Source organism: Lissotriton helveticus, chromosome 11 (assembly GCF_964261635.1).
Source record: "Lissotriton helveticus chromosome 11, aLisHel1.1, whole genome shotgun sequence".
In the NCBI taxonomy this organism is placed as follows: Eukaryota; Metazoa; Chordata; class Amphibia; order Caudata; family Salamandridae; genus Lissotriton; species Lissotriton helveticus.
This window is the reverse complement of record NC_136072.1, coordinates 172,287,079-172,309,590: the sequence shown is the minus strand read 5'-3', so window position 1 is coordinate 172,309,590 and position 22,512 is coordinate 172,287,079. Positions and strand designations below refer to the sequence as shown.

The following is a 22,512-nucleotide window of genomic DNA, read 5'->3' as shown; positions in this document are numbered from 1 at the left end:
GTCCGATTACGATGTCAGATTCCGACAGCATTTACGACTCTGTCTGTCCGACACAAAAAGGCTGTCGGAAACTGATTTTGGGGGCCAATAACAGGGCCCCCTTCACCTGCGGGCTTCCAGTTGGGGCCCGTGGGGGTACCCATGGGACCCCTCTTTCAGACCATGCACAGTGTGGCAGGCACCTTGGGGTGCATGCCACAGGGTGGAGGGTTTTCTGCAACCACCCCTTTTTGTAAAGGGTGCCTGTGTTGTTGGGAACACAGGCTCCCGTTGAAGTCAATGGGAGTCCAACTGAACAGTGTTGGGAACCATCATAATCGGTTGGCCGTTCTCCCAAACCCGAGTCGGTCAGAAACTATTCCGACAAGGAGTCGGTTGGAATGCTTTCCGTCCAACATCGTAATGAGGGTCTATATGTTAAGACTGGACGGTCAGGAGAAACTCAAAGTCAGGATATAAACCGTGATTGCTGTTGTCTGTAATAACAAGACGTTATTATTTCTCAAAGGAACCCTTCTTCGTAATCTTAGAATAACAACAGATCTGGAGGAAACACAACAAGGGGCATATTTATGAGAGATTTGCATCACGTTTGCACCACGCAAAGTGGTACAAGCGTGACACAAGCCTCTAAGTCAGATTTATGAAGCGACACAGCGTCACTTTGCTTTCCTTTGAATGGCTTTAAAAAATTTGGAGTAAGGCAACGCAGCGCAAATTGCTGCATTGCCCTATTCTGCGCATAGGAGGCATTCCATGGGCGTTGTGGTGGGTGTTTCCAAGCAAATCTAGTGGTTTTTGACACATTTCAAGATTTACAAGGACTTGATAACCAGGGAATGCACCAAAATCTTACGCCTCCCCAGATGAGGCGTAACGAGGAGAAATATCTTCATTTCTCCTTGTTTTTTCCTCTTCATACGAACGCTGCATTCTGCAGCACACATACAAAAAGGAAAAAGCCTCTCAGGATTGTTTTTGTGCAGGAAGGTGCCCCTTTGTGCAGGAAGGTGACCCTTCCTCCACAAAAATAATTCTGCACACAACAGAGGCACCCTTGCATCTGCTTTGGCGCTACGCGGCCAAAATGGCACCAGAATAAGGGGAAAGGACAGGAATAAGCCGTACTGGAAAGATATGTCGCATTGCTGCCCTTTCCCTGTGATGCAGGGCAGCGCAGCAAGGTGAGTTGCTGTGCTGCCCTGCACCACTAAACTCATAAGTATGCCCCTATGTATCCAAATCCATGACTTAGAGTTTGCACGCAGCTCCATGATGCATATAAATAGATCACTGTGCTACATTAGAAGGCTTGCAACATAGGAACTGGAAGTAACAAAATGATCTGAGTATCAAAAGCAGTAGCCCACTTACCTCTCTAAATAAAATATCAGTCTTTGATGTGCACGTTACACAATGTTCCTTGCAGCAGGCACATTAACCCTCTATTTACTTTAGGAGTCAAAAGTGTGAGTGGGCAAAACTCTGAACTCTCCTAGAACTGCGTTTAATGCTAGAGTTAAATTACAACTATTATAATCCTCACCCTTTCTGGCATCGCGCCAGGACACTCGTGAGTATCCACGCGCGCTACATATCAAAATAACATAACATAACATAATCCCTCCAAAATTGCTGGGCACACAATGACCTCTGCAGCAGGTGTCTTAACCTGGTAAGATATTTTAAAAAGCAGTCTCTATAGGATCAATTAAGTAATCTAGAACAGATTTACTGTCACATATGTCCTTGTTGCCAATTTCTCTGCAGCAGATAAAAACAAAAAATATGTGTGTGTGTGTGTGTGCGTGTGTTTCAAGTTCTGCCACTCGTGTCCCCACCCCTTTCCACTGCCACACCTTGACCCCCCCAATTTATGGGTTCCAGGGGTATTTTCTTTTTCTAATTCCAGCACTGCACAGAACACACAAGCACTAGGGAGCCACACCAGTGCCATATTAAACAAAAGTCAACAAAACATAGCGGGACGTAAGGTAACAAACTAGAAGAAAGATGCTTACCTGCCATGACCTCCGGTGACTGGAAGAACTCATCTGGGTGGATGTAGCCAGTTTGAGGAAACAGGCACCAGGCAATTCTGAAAAGGGCCAGCACTGCCCAAAGTATCTTTGTGGTCTCCATGGGTTCAACCATAGTTGGCCCAAGTCAGCCCGGCAGACATTGGCGTCAATGGATGATGTCCAACCAGCCTCCTACGAGAAACACATAGGGTTAGTGAAGGCAAGGAGTTTATTTACTCAGTTAAGGAAAACTACGAAATATTCACTTTATTGCATTCTATTAAGCTATTTCCTATTGAAAGGCAGTGGCAGGCCAAAACAGGGTTCTTCTAATTTGGCGCCAATGCGAAAGAAAGCCTTATTAAAAAATAATAATAATAACTCATTAAACATTTTTCAGAAGACAAGGAAAAACCCACGCAGCCACACGCTGCAAAGCAGAACATATAATGCAGCATTACAAAGCAAACAATGAAATCGAACAAAATCAACACAGAATTCGACCATTCCAAAACCAAGCAAAACTCATCCTCCCAAAACAAAAAGAAATGTGAAGTTTGAAGTGAGCAAGCTAACTCAGACAATAAATCCACAGAGTGTGAATGAAAAAGAGCTAAAAGGATTCCGACCGAAAAAAAACGGCGTTAGTGAAAAAACACACTTCTGCAAAATAAAAATATCGCAGGGATTCATACTTGAGTTGTACGGTCGCTCATTGCGTGGGGTGTGAGGCTTTTTTCTAGATGAATCTGGAAGTCTGTTCCTCGTACACAAACTGGGATGTTCTGTTTATCGTCTGCAGCCTGTAAGACTATGTGGCTTTTTATTATGATTTTCAGGACACGCCCCCTCCAACACCCCTCTATTTTATCTTTCTTCAGCGCCTTCGGCGTTGTGCCTTTGCCCTTCCGGCTCTCAAGTTTCCGATTTCATTTGCACAAACCTGCGAACGCCTTGAACTCATCAAAAACGCATTCTGTGACCACCCAACTTACATGTGGGCAGACCAAAAGGGGGACCAGGGCACCTAAGACAGTTCTTACTTCACAAACTCGGCATGGCAGACATTTTTGTCCACAGATGGAACTTTCGACCTTTTCCTTCAAGAAAATTCGCACAAATGGTGAATTTTCGACAGTCACAGATCTTGGGTTAGTGGTAAGAAAGAGGTCCTGTGTCGAGAGTGGCAGTAGTGCAGGGGACCGGGGACAGCAAGGGACATGCATTGGAGTAACATATATGGTATGCTTCCAAAATGGCTGGGTGGGGGATGATATCTTTTATTGGGGACCAGAGACAGTCATCGGTTATTGGGCAGTGGCCTGTGTCGCGCATGTCGTTTCCTCCTGGTGTCAAAAGACTGCTGTGATTGTGCAATGCCTTTTAACATTTAACTTCTTAACAAAGTAGTGAGGGTGAGCAGTGTTGGCTTCCCCTAGGAGCAGGGCACAAGGGCTAAAAAAAGAAGTGGGGGGACGCTGACGTCACAACAGGAAATGACGTCACGAAAGGTGGCTTGCACCATCAGACGCATTGCCTCCCCTCGCTCACCCCTTAGATGCGATTGCATCAGAGAAGCCAGTGCGTGAGCAGCGTTCTGAATGAGCTCCGAACTCGCCCCAGAGAGGCCAAAGAGTGAATGTGTGGCTCCATGTGCTCCAGTTATGGAGCTCCCGGTAAAATAAGTGGGGGGATGCTGTCTCGAGCCCTGCTTTGGAGGTTTATGGGTCAAGAGGCCCCAATTCAATGTGACGCAATAGATAACACTCAATAACTTCAATGTCCAAGCAGTCCTTGTGTCTATTAACAAAAGAAGAGTTCTTTTATTAACAGGTGAGCATTTAGTACCAGGGGCGGCTCCTTTGCAATGGGGAAGGTGCATCGCCTTGTGGTAAATAAAATATTACCCTGGCAGAATTTCTAGGCATTAACAAAGTATCATGCATCAAATGAGAGACAGGATCCGTGGTGTCCAAGTTAAATGGGCTTTATTCCAATAACTCGAGTCAAAGGGAGAATCAGTTCCATCACCACAGAGGTTCAGGAAGGGTCTTCTAACAATTATTTTCTGAACATGGGTTATATACATTTTATCTTGTACATAGGACGTAAGAAGGAACGCTCGAGGCAGAGCAGAGAGAACATGAGATAAGAACATGTGGGTGTACACTTTGATGAGTCATAGGTAGGTGATAGGTAGGTGTCATAGGTGGGTGGGTACTTAGAGGAGGAGTTTGGATAGCTAGCTGGAACTATGCCCTAATTGTGCAACTTTGAGCATGACGTGCAATTGACGTGTAACTGGGAGGAAGCTGACTTTCAGTCTAGCAGAGAGATCTTTAGTGTCAAGGCGACCTGCACATCTGGTACTATCTGATATCTTGAGTCCGGGATGTATTATCTGAAGCAGAGGTTGCTCATCACTAAAAGACAGAGAAAGCATATATTTCTTCGTGCATTGCATGAGCTTTCTATAGATGCAAGCACTGTAATTCACTTAAATGGAGACAGAATGGCTAGGCCCTATCTCCCTCGGACGGGTTCTGTGTACCTTCTTCACCAGGCTGAAACGTGATTCTGTAAAGCAAACAGATAACTGTTATTCATAATACTGTCTTGGCAGGCCTCTTGCTGGGCTTCTCTCGGCTGAGCTAGAAGTATGCGAGGTCAGAGGGACGTAACTGCAGCTTCAGTGTGTCAGGAGTCATGAAATGCAAATACATGGGCCTTATGCTACCTTAACGTTTGGGAGACTTTGATGACTGGCATTTCTAATGCAGGACATGAATGTAGAGGCCTAGTGATTCAGGCCACTACAGGGAATATGCATGGATGACATGCACACACATGTAACATAGGGTATACGTAGGGGGCATCCTGGTCAGGCAAAATTTCATTTTCCTCATTCCCTCCTTGTCCCCTACATAACCCTTTAGGATACATCTATATTCATGAGACCGTGTAGTTCATCATACAGAATCATTTGTTCATCTTTAACTCTTTGTTTACGTGGATGGGGAACACAGGCAGTGGCACACAGGCCGCAAATCGCCGGCCGCACTGCAAACAGAGACAGCAACCAAATATCATAAGTAGGATCATTCCTAGGAAGGTCAGCACTTTCCATCCCCATGCCGATATTACACCCCAGAACCAACTGGACCAAGTCCATGTGCCTGGATCTTGATGTATGGCATGAGCAATTTTGTGGAGCCTTGTTATTGCTTCGTACACAGATGGTGCATTATCTGGGATGAAAATGCAACAACTAGATCGGATGACTCTACAAGCTCCGCCCCTATCCGCCAAGATGACGTCTAGAACGAGGCGGTTTTGAAGAACGACAAGTCTAATAGCAGACTGTTCCTGGGTCAAGTTTGCCAGGGCAGATGCAGTTATATTTACAACTGTTTCAAGAGTCCTTGTTAACCTGCGTATCAGTTTACTGTTTTGGACGGGACCTATGAAGAAAAAGAATCCTTTGTTGAAATCTGTATATTGCTCCCAAGCTGTTTCAGTCTGATCAATCCCTGCAGAATCTGTCTCTCTCTTTTGTCTAACATGTTCTAGTCGTGAATCTCTATGATAATTGGATGGGGCTAGAAAAACGGGTGGCAATAAGAATGCTATATAACAAGTCCCACCCCAGTCTAAGGGCAGATGTACATAGGCTGTCTGACCACAAATGAAATAGGTATGGCGTGATGTTTTGAAAGAAGAAAGTCCTTTATCATTAAACTCTACTACAGTGTTACACTCGAAATGTCCCATATGTACTGAGCCTTTCTTACTAACACATAAATCACCTTTTGCTGGCAGGACTGAAATAAACGGTGGACCTGTATTTTGCTTGGGCTGAACGTTTAACATTATAAAATTAACGGATGCATTTCCCTGTTCGTACTCTTCATTCTCTAAATCGGTTCCCTTTCTTTGGGGGAATCCGTCTTTGTCTGGAAAGCATGCTTCATTCATTACTTTATTCAGGTTTCCATATATCCAGCCACCTGGATAAGCTATGTACCTTCTATCTATTGAGGTCATTAGAGCAAACCATGCTCCACATGAACCATTGTGTGAGAACGGTAAAGGGTAGAAGGGCAGAACTCCCTTTGTTTCTTGATAAGGAGGCAGTTGGCCACATACCCAGCAATCAGTCGCATTGCTGGTCTGGTGAGAATGGTGTAACATTCGAATAAATGTATTGTTACGTAGTGCAAGTCGATATGACAATTCATGAGGAGGCAGGTCACTGAATGTGTGCTCTGCGGTGCTGTTACTGGAAGAATGTATATGTGAGGAAATGGGAAAGAAAACATGTAGCAATAAACTGATACCAATTATAACAATGCACAGAATAAAAAGAATGATCAAGGTAACTATACATCTACTGCGTAATATCTTGCAGTATTTTTCCTTCTTATCTCTCTTCTTGCTATTCTCATATGTGATCTTATACATGTCAGAAATCAAGTCTAACCGATTCACCACCGAGTGGACTTAGACAATTAAACTACGTCTGACTTACTAGATCGCAACTTAAACCTATACTCCTGCTGTGGAGTCTTTTCTAGCAAAGGTCAGTGTTCTTTATAAAAGTTCCAAAGTTCCAAATAGTCCAAAGTATCTTTTGTAGTGATGAAGGTGAGTTCGGCCTTTACGTCCTTCCACCAACTTCGGCGTCTTCCAACGTGGCTCAAGGGGACTTGAACGATCAAAATTCCGGATGCATACAAAATTCTCGGGGACAATGGCGTGTTCCTTGACCTGGGTGTTGTCAGGGAAGGCAGCTGCAACCTGTGAACAACAAGAGAGTAGTGTAGACATCAAGGAAGCCAGGTAATCTGTCAGCATGTTACTGTCAACATCAGTAATTTTCTTTGGCATAGGCGTACCTCACATATTTGGCGGTCTACCGAAAACTACTTCATAAGGAGATAGGCCTGTTCTGGAATGAGCTACCATACGCATGTAAAAGAGGGCAACCGGCAAGGCCACCATCCAATCCACGCCTTTTTCTGTACAGATCTCAGCAACTTTTGTCTTAATTGTCTGATTATGTCTTTCTACAAGGCCTGCTGCTTCTGGGTGTCGTACACAATGGAACTTCTATCCTAACAGAAGTGACACTTGTTTCATTAATTCAGAGGAGAATGGCTGACTGTTATCTGAATAGATCACACGAGGTAATCCATACCTAGGGAAGTACTCACGCACTAACTGTCTGGCTGTTGTCACAGCAGTATAACCTGGAACTGGATATGCTTCTGTCCATCTAGATAGTGCACACATAACTACTAAGACATATTTGTAACCTCTACATCTGTCCATTTGGATATAATCCGTCTGGAGAACCTCAAAAGGGTGGTCAGGAGGATGAAATCCGCCTTGTTCCACCGGAATGCCTTTACCTGGATTGAACTGGCAACAGATCATACATGTTCACAGATCATACATGTTCGCACTTTCTGTTTCGCTGCTGCACGTAGGTGCTTGTTAAACCAAATGTTCTGTAAACTGTCTAACATTGCTTTTTCTCCCAAGTGTGCGGGACTATGTGTCGTGCTTATGATTACTTGTACCATAGAATCTGAAAGAAACCATGTGCTTTTCCCTTAGTCATCCAACCTTGGTTAGTCTGGACCCCTCCTTGTTCAGTCCAATTCTTTATCTCATCTGTTGTGGCATGTGTCTGTATGTCGAGTACATCTTGAGTGGGATCCCTGACTGTCATACATGCTGTCAGTAATGGTACCTCTGTCCTTGTCGTGTCTGTTGTTGTCTGGGCTGTCAGTTTAGCTGTTCGGTCTGCCAGGTCATTACCCTGGGAAATGGTGTCTGTAACTTTGGTGTGAGCTTTGCACTTCAGGATAGAAATGGCTGTTGGTAAATGTATGGCTTCCAACAGGGCTTGAATAAGTTGGCCGTGCTGAATCATGGTCCCATGGGAGGTCAAAAAACCTCTCTCCTGCCACAGGACCCCAAAATCATGAACTACGCCATAGGCATATTGTGAGTCAGTATAAATGTTTACTTTCAAGTGCTTAGCTCTTATGCAGGCTTGTGTCAGAGCGATGAGCTCTGCTGCTTGTGCTGACAGTGTGTCTATTCTTGTGGTCACAGCATAGGCTGCTACTAATTCTCCTGCACTCGTTCTCATGCATGATCCATCCACATAGAGTGTCAGGTCAGGGTCTGGAAGTGCAATATCTGTCAGGTCTTGTTTTGGTCTTGTCACTATATTCATAACTACCACACAGTCATGTGGTGGTGCATTACTGTATTTGAGGGCAAAAATCTTGCAGGATTCAGAATGTTACAATGTCTGATCTCTATGTGTGGCTGAAATAATGTCAGTTCATAACCTGTCAGTCTCGCTACAGTCAAATGTAAAAATAAATAAAAATATGGCGCGTGACATAATGCTCTTTTTAATTCCTCAAATGCCAAGGTGTGTTCTTGTGTCCTAGGGAGTACAGTCAAAATGGCTGCCTCCTGTGTAGTTAACTGTATGAGTGGTTGGCTAGATACGCATACTGGGGAATCCATTGCCTACAGTAAGAAGTGAGGCCAATAAATGCACGAACTTCCTTTTGTGTCATGGGCTGTGAAAGGTTAGTAAGTAACTGAATATGTTCTTGTGTTAGCTGTCTACAGCTGACTACCCTCCTTGGAAAGCAAGTGTGACACCACTTGCTTTTCACAGAATTGCAACTGTCAGTGATGCATTCTCGCATTCTGTGTCTGATCGTGCTGTAACCAGGATGTCGTCTACGTACTGTATCAGTCCTGTGTTGGCAGGCATGTGAATACTGTCCAGCCGTTCCTTTAGTGTCTGACTGTAAATGCTAGGGCTCACTGTCATCAATCTAGCAGAAATGATTTATATAAAAATAAAAAAATAAATAAAAATGAATTTTCAATTCAAAAGCACAATTTTTATTTTGGGGAAACCTCTTTCAAAAAAGCTCTATAGTTTACAAAAAAATCCTACTCTAAATCTCGGGAATAGTATGGCCATACTACCTACAATATGTCCTCTAAATGTATTTGAATAAAATCCAAATTATCCCAGCATAGACAGAAGGCTGGAGCCCCGCTACTCCTCACCTCTGTGAGAAACAGCCCCTCCCTTTTGAAAGATGTCCGCGCTCGGAGTTTTGAATCAACTCCAAGCCGGGCTACACTGTGATCTAAAATTGAATGACTGCCAGATGCTGAACCCATTGCAAGATCAAGACTCCTGCCAATTATGCTGTTTACTCTTCTGAAGGAAAAACGTATTCATTTGCAAGCGTGAATTTATCTGAAGTCAATGAAGCTTTTAGTGTTGACTGTAAGGAAGAACAATTTTTTTGTACACGTCAGAGGGGCTGGGGAGGTAACTTCGCTACGAACTCACTCCTTGCTCACCTGCCCCTCCCCTCAGAGCCAGGAGCTGGCTCAGTGTCAAACATAACAAATAGGAGACAAGCCTCTCACTCGTCTCTTCTTCCCTAAAATTGGGTCGCTGCCAACGCTGAGCTCATTGAAAGAGCCAAACGTCTGCCAAGTTTCTTAAAGAGTGAGCTGCAAGCCTCCTCCCTCCACATTCGAAGGAAGCTAGTGTAAGTCGGAGCAGTAGCCCTCCCTTTACATAAACATTTCTCTGCGGCTCATCACGGAGGCTCTGAGAGCTGAGAACAGCTGCCAAGTTACTGAAGACAGAGCTCGGTCTCGTCCGAGGAAAAGAATTGGAGTATGGCCAATAATAACAAGACAGGCACGGCAAGAGGGAAAAACCCTCCCTTTACATAAACATATACTGGAAGCCAGGACCTTCAAGGTCGAAAAACACATTCTCTGTAATTCAAAACATATCTGTACCCAGGCCAGAGAGCTAAACCAACATTCTCTAATTTCACTGCAGCCAATTTAATAAGGACATATTTTCTGTAACTAAGTGACATGCTAGTACTTTAAAATAATCCTGTACTGCTACTTAAAAGCTCCACTTTCTAATAAACACTTTTGTCTAACTAATTCAGCTAGAAGGCAAGACATTTGAAACATGGGCATTTGCTTAGCATGCAAATTACCACACAAATATGGGACAATGTGCTTCTGCACACAAGGCTATGTATTTTGCATTTGAGAAAAAGAAACGAATTATCATGGACTGTTGGGTTGGGACTGTTCTCTGCATACATCAATTGAAGTGTCTCCACTAAATGTTTATCTGAAAACATCTGTGTAAGCATTGCAGCCTAACTGACCTCTGAATCAGACATAATAAATCCTATTTTCACAGGCTGGTGGACATAAATCAGGCAGCATGTTAAATGAACACTGCTTTTACCGTGCAAGATATTACCTTTCTATCAGCAGCCTGTCAAAGTACATAGGTGAGCCTTGAAACTAAATGCAAATTAAACTAATGTAGGGGACACATAGCAATGCATTAAGATGGTAGTGTATTATAGCTATCAAAAAGGGCCACGTTCATTAATTTACAAATAGCCACTATTCCTAATTAAGTGTGCAAGCTCTTCTATTCTACCTATTCAAAGGGCCAGATTCATAATTTTTCAAACAAAATAAATTAAAAAAAACATGTTTTCTAATTGAGTCTATTAACTGTCACAACGCTATTCTAAAGGGCAGCTTGCATTGGGAAAAATATTCTGTAGAAACATTCCTATTTTAAAAAAACACACGGTTGCAGTACACTAATTAATAGCACATTCTCTAATGGGTCTATTCTATAATGTCTTCTCAACCGTGAAAAACATTAAAGCACTCTCTGTGCAAAAACCCTTATCTCAATAAGACTGGTTTATTTACAACTACCGACCTCTGAGTCAAACACATTAAATCAAGTGTTCCAAGGCAAACCCTTTACAAATACACTTCTTTACTCTCCATGCAATATTTTACCATTCAATCTGCAAACTGACAAAGCACATAGGCAGACCCAGAATGAAAAGTCAAAGAAACCTTTATCTCAATTTTCAGAAATACGCCCATTGGCTAACATGGCAAATCGCACCTCCACACAAAACATGCTTTTTCCACCACTTCCACAGCTCAGATCCCTTTCAAATTTGGCATCACAGTAGTCCAAGCTATTCCCTAAATCCTCACCAAAAAGCAACCAAATCCCTCCACTGGAACGGGTATGAATTTCCGCTCAAAAACACGCCCCCCGCAAACACCAAAAAACGCCAAAATCCCTCAACACCTTGGGCCCGATTCACAGAACTAACTTAAGACACAATCCTAAACTTACTACTTTTGGTATTCACAGAAGTTAGGATTTTGTCTTAAGTTTGTCTTAAGACAGACTTAGGACAGGCTTAAGTTAGGATTTTGTCTTAAGTCTGTCTTAAGTCTGTTTTAAGACAAACTTAAGGCAAAATCCTAACTTCTGTGAATACCAAAAGTAGTAAGTTTAGGATTTTGTCTTAAGTTAGTTCTGTGAATCGGGCCCCTTGTTAAACAGCATGTTAAAACAAATACTGCCTACTCAGTACAAGATATTAACTCTTTGGCAGCTGAAGCACAATCTTTCCTCAATGACTGCAGTACATGGGAAAGTCATGAACTCATTTCTCCACGTTATCACATAACACGTACGCACATCTTCAAAACGTTTTCTCTAAGCACTTGAAAGAGATCCAGCTCTCTCCTGCCTAACGTAACGGCTAGGGACCTGATGATAACATGCTCTGCACAAAACATAACCACATGGCGCTATTCACAAGCCATATTTACAAGAAACTCAACATGTCACAAAAATGACACGCTATTCACAAGGCATATTTACAAGGCGCTATTTACACGGAACTCCACAGTAAACTTATAGCTCTAACTCTAACTCTAGCTAGTTCTTCTGAGAGGACGTGATTCTTTTTCTTTGGCTTTTTCCTCTGCTAGTTTATTTCTCTCTACTTTGTTGAATTCTTTCTCTGATCACCTATGTGACTCTTTGCGCCATAACTCAATGGCATCTTTCTGAGAGGGTCATGACCAGGTGTGTCTCTAGGCGGGATGTTAACTGACTCTTCTAGTATACCCTTTCTGGTCCCTATCTGACGTAACTTTGAAAACAGTGGCATGTTTGAAATCAATACAATGAAAACACAATACACAAAAATAGACTGAAACAATCAACAATCATTCATACAAGAAACATTATAACACTAAAACAGACACAGTCTAACCTGATACATGGAATAAAACATGTACTTGAAAACAATAAACTTTGTGCACTGGAATACAGTACAACCATACCGGTCCCAAAAAATGAGACACGTCTTTACCGGGCCCACGTTTAACCGTGGGCCCGTCTTGACCGTTTCCACTTTTTACAGTGGACCCGTCTTGACCGTTTCCACTTTTTACAGTGGACCCGTCTTGAAACTTGATGCATTCCCCATAGTGGTACTCACCGGGAAGCAGAACTTGAAACTTGAAGGCCTCGGAAACTTGACTTGACTACGCTTGCGCCTTGGAACAGGTGGACCTCTGGAGACCTCGGACCTTGCTCTCTCACGGGCTGGGCTCTGGTTGAGACGATCCGCGTTCCTCACCGCCTCGTATGGATGCCTGGTCGCAGTCCGTCCTCCTCCTGGGCCTGGGGGAGTAGCGGGAAATCCCGATGCGTGCGCACTTGAAGTCCGTCACGGCTGTAGAAGGGGGCAAAGACTAGACCTACAACTCCGGCGAGTGGGGAAAGGGATATGTGCCTATTCGGGCGCCAAATTATGTGGTAAATAAAATATTACCCTGGCAGAATTTCTAGGCATTAACAAAGTATCATGCATCAAATGAGAGACAGGATCCGTGGTGTCCAAGTTAAATGGGCTTTATTCCAATAACTCGAGTCAAAGGGAGAATCAGTTCCATCACCACAGAGGTTCAGGAAGGGTCTTCTAACAATTATTTTCTGAACATGGGTTATATACATTTTATCTTGTACATAGGACGTAAGAAGGAACGCTCGAGGCAGAGCTGAGAGAACATGAAATAAGAACATGTGGGTGTACACTTTGATGAGTCATAGGTAGGTGATAGGTAGGTGTCATAGGTGGGTGGGTACTTAGAGGAGGAGTTTGGATAGCTAGCTGGAACTATGCCCTAATTGTGCAACTTTGAGCATGACGTGCAATTGACGTGTAACTGGGAGGAAGCTGACTTTCAGTCTAGCAGACAGATCTTTAGTGTCAAGGCGACCAGCACATCTGGTACTATCTGATATCTTGAGTCCGGGATGTATTATCTGAAGCAGAGGTTGCTCATCACTAAAAGACAGAGAAAGCATATATTTCTTCATGCATTGCATGAGCTTTCTATGGATGCAAGCACTGTAATTCACTTAAATGGAGACAGAATGGCTAGGCCCTATCTCCCTCGGACGGGTTCTGTGTACCTTCTTTACCAGGCTGAAACGTGATTCTGTAAAGCAAACAGATAACTGTTATTCATAATACTGTCTTGGCAGGCCTCTTGCTGGGCTTCTCTCGGCTGAGCTAGAAGTATGCGAGGTCAGAGGGACGTAACTGCAGCTTCAGTGTGTCAGGAGTCATGAAATGCAAATACATGGGCCTTATGCTACCTTAACGTTTGGGAGACTTTGATGACTGGCATTTCTAATGCAGGACATGAATGTAGAGGCCTAGTGATTCAGGCCACTACAGGGAATATGCATGGATGACATGCACACACATGTAACATAGGGTATACGTAGGGGGCATCCTGGTCAGGCAAAATTTCATTTTCCTCAGCCTCACTGGTTCAGAGCCAGCAGCTGAAATATTAAACGATATTCTTTCATTGTTTTATTTTTCACCTGCTGGCTGAGCCAGCTTGTGCAGGGAGGGGCAGGGCAGCGGCCATGGGAGAGAGGAGGTGGACTGGTTTGTTTACTTCTAAGTGCGATATGTGTGTTCGGCTAGCTGCCTTAGGGCGGCCAAACACACATACACACTTAAGTTTCTCCAACCGAGCTGCATTGAACAGCCGGGTTGGAGAAACAGCATAGACTCCCTGTCCTGAGCAGAGTGCCAAAGCAGCCCGCTCAGGCCAATCCCTGCGCTGCTCTCATGGCATGAGAGGAGCGCAGGATTTAACAGGAAGTCTGTGATGCTGTCCCAGTGCGTGCTGGAACCAGGAAGAACACCGAGGCACGGCGGGAGGCGGACGGCAGCTTCAGGTAAGTTCCTTTTTAAAATTATTATAACCACCCGTTGTCCCGTTCGGCGCTCCCCCTGTGCCCCCTTCACCAACCCACCACATTTTAGGTCTCGCTGAGCCAGTGTATGCGCTGCCTGAGAGACATTTAGTAGTGGGCTTTGAAAAGTCCTACCACATGCTTTTTCCTGGCATTAGGCATGTGGTTACGCGCCCATGCACGAGTGGAGGCGACATTGTGCGCGCACACCACTCGACATCACGTGCGCGCACCAGTCGCATCCTTTTTTTTTTCAAGCTCGCGTCCTTTTTTTTTCTCAAGCATTGGCCGTGCGCGCACACAACTCCCTCTTCTCCCCTCCCCCACCACATATCGCCTCTTGCGGCCGCGGGCGCAGCCAATGCTTGTTTGGGTTGTTGCCTTGCACTGAGTTGGCTTGGCTTTTGTGTAGAAAGCTTTACACCAAAAGCATGCAGAATACTAACGCACGCCTCCTTGTGAAGGTAGAATGTGCGGCACTAGCATAGTTATATCATTTTACATATTGGCGAGCACACCTAAGGACTGTGGTAGAATTGGATAATGCTTATGCTGCTGCAGCTGCTATCCACCTGTAGATGAATGAGAGAATTTAAGTTGGTTGCCTTGCACCTGAACTCTGCAAGTATAGCTTCGTTTATTGAAAGAAATCACGCCTGCACGGACTTCCTGCTTCATGCTTGCGGCATCCATTCGAAGTTTGTGTGTGTATATATATATATTCACTGAAAAAACCATAGGTTTCACACATGTTATAGTTAGCTGGGCATTTCACTCATACAAAACCATTGAAATTCCCCCGTTATAGTTAGTTCAGCTAACTATAACTCGCGCGCGCACACAATGCACTGCTGATTTTCTCACATATTACATCACTCATGACATGGTCAGTGACATCACTCATGACATCACTGATGACATCTCAAATGACATCACTGATGATATCACTGATGACATCATCCAGTGAATGTGTGTCTTTCTGAGAAATAAATATTTTTTATATATGTATATCTAAAGGTTGATGGAAGAATAAATGGGTAAATAAGTGTCTAAATGGATGTTGTTTTTGTAAAATTGATTGTATAACTGACTTATTAAGTATATCTTAGTGAATACATGTATTAGCAAGTAATGTTTAAATATGTAAATATCTCTATCAGTGTCTCACTTTGTGTATAAGTGGCTGCATGGGTTGGTAAGTAGCTACATGAGTGTCTATATGGGCTATTATTTGTTTTTTTGAGTATCAGAATGAGTGTCTCTATGGTTTGGTGGGGGTATTACTTAACGCACAGATGCATGAATGACTGACTCACTATTTGTATGTGTTTTGAAGACAGAATGTGTGCAGGACTGTATGGGTGGATGAGCGTGTTTATGGGTGTGTTAGTGCGTGAATGACTGTCTCAATAGTATCTTTATGAGTAACTATATATGTTTTAAACTAGTATATGTGAGTATTGATGTATATTAGTTAGTATATGTGAGAGTGAGAGATTGGAAGAGTTCCTGTATAAATAATTATGTGTTTCTATAAGTGATTGTTTAAGAGAGTAAGTATGTGTACGTTTCTGTAGAAGTAAGTGTAGTGGTGTGTGTATAGCTGTATATGCAAGTAAATGGATGTTTGATCGTTTATTTGCATGTGTGAGTATGTGTGTGAGTAACTCTATGGATGAGTATCGGTGTGTAACAGGATGTATAGATGTATGAGTACATATGATGAGTGAGTACATGTATGAGTGACTATATAGAACTGTTGGTGAATGAGTGGATGTGTATATAGATGTTGGAATTACCTAATAGGTTGTTGTAACTGGTATTGATATCTCCATTTTCTTAAAATTTTAGTTTCTATTTTTGAATGTGTGTATCAAAGGTTATATTAGGGTGAGAGGAGGTCTGCCACTCTTTCACAAGGATGATGTCATCAGTGATGTCATCAGTGATATCATTTGAGATGTCATCAGTGATGTCATGAGTGATGTCACTGACCATGTCATGAGTTATGTAATATGTGACGTCATCAGCAGTGCATTGCGGGCGCGCGAGTTATAGTTAGCTGAACTAACTATAACGGGGGAATTTCAATGGTTTTGTATGAGTGAAATGCCCAGCTAACTATAACATGTGTGAAACCTATGTTTTTTTCAGTGAATTTCTAAGGTTTTTTAAATGCTAATTCCTAACTATAACGTGCCTGAAACCTATGGTTTTTTCATTGAATTTCAAAGGTTTTTTAAATGCTAATTCCTAACTATAACGTGGCTGAAACCTATGGTTTTTTCAGTGAATTTCAAAGGTTTTGTAAATGATAATTTTTAAATGTATTAATTGGTTTTTTTATACTAATTTACTACATTGTTTTAAAGTATTTATTTTTAGATATTTTATTTTTTTAAATTACATTATATATTTTTAATATAAATTGGAAAAAAAATGTTTTTAAAAATATTGAAATTGTAATATTTTTTTTTTATTATTTTATATTTTTTAAATTTATATATATTTTATATAGCAGGTAATGATATCCTATGGAAGGAAATTCAAGTTACTGGTAAATACAGTTACATTTACTTTTCAAGAATAGTAGAGTAAATCGGAATTCGTAGTTCGGCTGATTTTTGAGAAATTTTTTAAAGTTCCAAAACTCCACACTTAGAAAAATTTCCAAGTGAAACCAGTCAATGTTAGCCTATGGAAGGAAATTCAAGTTACTGTAACTACGATTAGAATTACTTTCCAGGATCAGTAGTGGGCTGACAGATGCAGCACTGAGGTCTCTCCTGATAACAGGTGAGTAATTTGAAAATCAAAGTTCGGCTGATTTTACAGGAATATTTTGCTCAATAGTGAAGGAAGGGGACGGGGCCTGAGGTAATATGTGTGTAAACACGCCCTGTGGCGCATTTTAGGTTGGGGAATTAATTTCTCTTCAATCCTGAGGTCCCCTGTGAGCCAACTAGCCCACCAGGTACCTCTAGTATGCGCCAGGGAGCTGTGTTGCAGAGAGGTGTTCAGAGGGCAAGCCCCCTTTTTACAACACTCTGCAACACAGCTCCGTGGCGCTTACTGGAGATACCTGTTGGACTAGTTGCCCCCTAGGGGACCTCTGGATTGAAGAGGAATTAATTCCCCAACTTAAAACGCGCCACTGGGCATGTTTGAACTCAAATCACCTCAAGCCCCGCCCCCTACCTTCACAACTGTGCAAACGCGCCCTGTAGCACGTTCTAAGTTGGGGAACGAATTCCGCTTGCATACTGGGGTCCCTGGGGGGCAACTAGCCCACCAGGAACTTCCAGAATGCGCCAGGGGGCTGCGTTGCAGAGAGTTGTGTAAAGGGGCGTGGCCTCCTTACACCTCTCTGCAAGGGAGCCCCCTGCCCCAGACTGGAGGTTCCTGGTGGGCTAGTTGGCCCCCAGGGACCCCAGTATGCAAGTGGAATTAGTTCCACCTCTGCAAACGCGCTAGGGGGCGCATTTGCAGAGAGGTGCAGGGAAGGGCCGTGGCCTCCTCCCGATCCCGTTTTTTTTTAAAACTACTTTTAAGAAGGGGGGCTGTGGAGACCCCCTTCTTTTTCTTTTTTTTTGGCCCTGGGGACCTTATCCCCCAGGGCCTGCCCCCAATTCTTTTCTTTTTTTTTTACGGGAAGGGGGCCGTGGCCCCCATCCCGTGGCCAATTCCGGCCCCAGGGACCCCATCCCCCGGGGCATGGCCAACTTTTCTATTTTTTTTGTGGAGGGGGGCTGCATAGCCCCCCTCCTATGCCCCCTTAAGGCCCCGGGGACCCCATCCCCCAGGGCCTGCCTTTTTTTTACATTTTTTGTCTTTTAATGGTGGCGGTGGGCCGCGTGGCCCCCCTCCTGGGCAACTTATGGCCCCGGGGACCCCATCCCCCGGGGCCTGCCCTCTCCGTTGGGGACCGTGGAGGGGTCCCCAAGCCCCCACGGTCCCTGCCGGCTCACCGCATCCTGTGGGAGCCGGCATTGCTTTTCTGCTTGGAGAGCAGCTAACATGCTGCTCCCCATGCAGAAAAGCAACACGTTTTGATTTTTGAAAGAGAGAGCAGGTTTCCTGCTCTCTCTTTCAAAAAACAAAGCAGTTTGCTATGGCGAGGCGGGAGCCGCGAGGCTCCGGCCCTACCATAGCAAACAGCAGTGTCCCGCACCCGACACTGCAGGAGCCGGTCCTGGGGGGTGGCGGTCCCCAGGGCCATCGAGGGCTCCGGGAGGGGGGCCGCGCGTCCCCCCGCCCACCTGTTAAAAGCCCCGGGGTTGGTGGTCCCCGGGGCTGGGGGGTCCGTCACGGACCCCCTATTTTACATATTAGAGCCCCGGGGAGGTGGAGGTCCCTGGGGCGTGTGCGGAATGCTTGAGCCCCCCCACACAGGTTTTTTTTATTTAAAAAAAATGAAGCCCCGGGGGTGGCAGTCCCGGGGGCTGCGGGGGGGCGTATGCCCCCGGCGATTATAATTACTTTGCCCTGGGGGGTGGCAGTCCCCGGGGCAGTGTGGGGGGGATTTGGCCCCCCACACCTTTTTTTGATTATGCCCCCGGGATTTGGTCCCCCTGGGGGCTAATTTGAAAAAAAGCAGACCGGGTTTCTTTTTTTCTTCACGGGGTACGCGTACCTACGCGTATCTCGCGATTTTGGGCCTTGGGGGGTCCTTATGGGACCCCCTGAGCAGACCTAGGGGGTAAGGGGTCAGGGTATTTCTACCCTGCCCCCTTTGCATGTTTTGTGCACTTGTTTGACTGCTTTCTTGTGCCTCGGTTCTACCGAGGCACAAGATGGCTGCCAACACTTCCTGGTTTGGAGTGTTGACGGCCAATTAGCATAAAGCTCGTGCTCGGGAAGGTACACGTACTGTACAGAGTACAGTACAGAGTACGGTACTTCATCTATAGATATATCTATGATTTTACTTTTGAATTTCTCAGGAACTACTGATCGGATTTACACCATTTAACAAAAAGGGTAATCTGCGAACCAAACTCTACCTTTTTGCCAAATTTGGTGTAATTCCGTTCTGCAGTTCGGGCTGTAGCCCTGGCTAAAGGTCCTATGGAAAATTTCATGGGGAAAACACGTTTTGGGACCCCCCTTTTTTCTCGGACCCCGCTTCACAATTCACCCCGAAACTTTCAGGGAAGGAGCAGAGCGGAGCAGGCCATTTTCTTGGAGAATTTCGCTGAGATTCGTAGACCGGCGCTAAGGTTATTCCAAGTAGAATGTTGCTGATTTCCTATGGAAACTAGGTCCTAACTATAACTACCTACTGGCGACCGCCAGTAGGTAATATATAAATATAAATATAAATTTGTTTTAATTATGTGCAAATAGCAAAATTACGTGTTACCTTTTCTGGTAATATTATTTTCATACATTTGGTCTAGAAAACTTTTTCATGAAATCTGATCTGCAGATTATCTAAACCATATGGGCAAATGCAGTAAATGCATTAGTTTGTAGTAAACACTACAGCCACAGAACCACATAAATCCACTCTCATTATTGTCACTTGTTTTTTTACTACAAAGTCTTCATTAAAGGTAAACAAAACCTAAACATTCTGATTTCAGTCCGAGCCCTTTGTACCTGCATCTGGAATGAGCAGGTTTTTCAAGCTATTTTCAAATACATATATAATATAAAAGAAACATATTAGGTAGTGTGTAATATTGTTCTATATAACCTTTCTCAAGGTTCTGTTTCCATTTACAAACCACTCTGATTTGACGTAGTGCATAAGTTAATGCAGCGCAATGCCATTCACCAGCCTACAAGCTTCCTTACATTCCTTGTTGTTACAATCGCGCTGGGATTTTCTTCAACAGGATAATTGTTGATTGCAAGGCTTTTATTTAAGCTTTTTATGTTTTTCTAAAGGAATCGGTCATTTTTTAAAATTTCCTATTGGTTCGACTGTAAGTCGTATAATGAACGTCTGCATATTTTAAGGCAGATTTACAACAAAGTAACGCAGCACGGTGCAGCAAGTCATTTTGCTGCGCCGTGCTGCGTTAGTTTGGATAGTGCAGAGATGCAACATATTAACAAAAATATGTCGCAACTCTGTGCTTCCCCCTACCTGGCGTACAAACTGCAGCCGTGCACCGATTAAAGCACCCTTGCACCATGGTGCAAGGATGCCTGCGCCATGGGGAGATTGTATTTGTGCAGGAAGGGGCACCTTCCTGCACAAAAACAATCACAAGAGGCTATTTCCTCTTTCAATGTGTGCTGTAGAATGCAGCACGCATTGAAAGAGAAAAAAAGGAGGAGAAATGAAAACATGAGTGGTGTAGCATTCCCACGCATCTCCAGATTTACGATTTCTCGTAAATCTGGAGATGTGTCTTGTTCCATGGGTGTTGCGTGGGAACACCCACAGCAACACCCATGGAACACAGTGCTGCGTGTGCAGGGGCCATATTTACGAGGAGAGGAAAAGTCACACAGGGTGGCTTTTCCTCTCCTTGTAAATATATAGGAGCCCTCTGCGCCACCAGTACGTCACGAAAAGTGACGTAGTGGTGGTGCAGGGGGCTTGTAAATCCGCCCCTTTGACTGTTTGCTTGACATCAATTCATGAGAAATGACTGTGAAGTTTCATGCTCAATGGAAGACTGATCCTAGTTTGAATATTTGACGATTTATTGTGACATACTGTAGATGAAAAGATATTGAACAGATCCCCTCTGAAGACGAAACAACAATTCTCCAACAAGAGTGCGAGCTCCTGAAATATACATCTTAGAATTTGACAGCAGAAAATGTTGGCGTGTTTGAAATATGAATATTCAGCATCTTTTGTTAGTTGGATGATATTTGTTTTAAATTTAATATATTTATATAAGGCGAGGTTTAAAACAACGTTTAAGCAGGACTGTAGAATGCAGCACGCATTGAAAGAGGAAAAAAGGAGGAGAAATTAAAACATTTAACCTCCTAAAGCCTCGCTACGCCACCTCTAGGGTGCGTACCATTCCCATGCATCTCCAGAGTTACAATTTCTCGTAAATCTGGAAATGTGTCTTGCTCCATGGGTGTTGCGTGGGAACACCCACAGCAACACCCATGAAACGCCCCTTCCACACACAGTGCTAGGTGTGAAGGGGCCAGCCGCGGCCCTTGGAGGGAGTTCTGTGGGGCAGGGAGGCGGTGCGGGGGAGGGGCAGGGAGGGGGGTGGTAAAAAACGGAATATGGATAATTGCAGGTAAGTAAACAATTTAATAAATAAAACAAATTTCGTAGCGGGCGCTGCATCGCATTTTGCGATGCAGGGTGCGCTAGAAAATTCGTTTTATTTACTAAATTGTTTACTTACCTGCAATTATCCATATTCCGTTGTTTACCACCCTGCCCTTCCCCAGCACCACCTCCCTGCCCCACCGAACCCCCTCCACGGGCCGTGGCTGGAAGGGGCCATATTTACGAAGCGAGGAAAAGTCACGCAGGGTGGCTTTTCCTCTCCTTGTAAATACGGAAGAGCCCCCTGCGCCACCAGTACGTCACGAAAAGTGACGTAGTGGTGGCGCAGGGGGCTTGTAAATCTGCCCCTTTGAATCTTTGCTTGCCATCAATTCGTGAGAAATGACTGTAAAGTTTCCTGCTCAATGGAAGACTGACCCTAGTTTGAATATTTGACGATTCATTGTGACATACTGTAGTTGAAAAGATATTGAACAGATCCCACAACAACAGCAATTCTTCAACAAGAGTGCCAGCTCCTGAAATATGCATCTTAGAATCTGACAGCAAGAAATGTTGGCGTGTTTGAAATATGAATATTCAGCATCTTTTGTTAGTTGAATGATATTTGTTTTAAATGTAATATATTTATCAAAGGCGAGGTTTAAAACAACGTTTAAGCAGGACTACATAAAAAGATGTATTATATGCGTCCCCGAGGCAGATGTTTGAATAGGGTACTGCTTTTCTAGGTCACGACTTCTGGCTGGAGCACCAGCTTCCATTACTGTTTAGCCCACTGACAAAAGGTGTAATAAGAGGCAAGATGTTTCACAAACATTACCCCAGGCCACAAATCTCCTGTTTCTGTTACTTGTACGTCAACAAGCAGCTGCTGTATTACAATAGATTGCTTAGTTTAAGGATTTCTATCTATTATGTGTAATAGTTTGTGGTATTTGAATTTTGAACAGTGTGATTTAATGTTTTTGTGTGTGTATTGTTTTATTTCATATTACGAGCTCTAACAAGCTCAACGTTTTCCCTCAGTTCTGCACTTTACAATTAAAATTAACAAATGT

The 22,512-nt window shown here is 43.8% G+C and overlaps 1 protein-coding gene across 2 annotated transcripts in view; it reads right to left on the bottom strand.

Annotated features, from left to right (window-relative positions):
- The window catches only part of PIGZ (phosphatidylinositol glycan anchor biosynthesis class Z (Gwada blood group)), a 139,192-nt gene that overhangs the window by 37,845 nt on the left and 78,835 nt on the right, over positions 1 to 22,512 (bottom strand). The window contains exons 1-2 of one of the 2 annotated variants that reach the window (XM_078666486.1): positions 2,717 to 2,991; positions 2,022 to 2,213 (exon numbers count right to left, since the gene is read on the bottom strand). In XM_078666486.1, the coding sequence (XP_078522612.1) occupies positions 2,022 to 2,154 (133 nt within the window). In that variant the 5' untranslated portion in view covers positions 2,155 to 2,213; positions 2,717 to 2,991. Of the gene's footprint in view, positions 1 to 2,021; positions 2,214 to 2,716; positions 2,992 to 22,512 lie in introns of those variants that run through there. The other variant, XM_078666487.1, reaches the window with a different exon arrangement.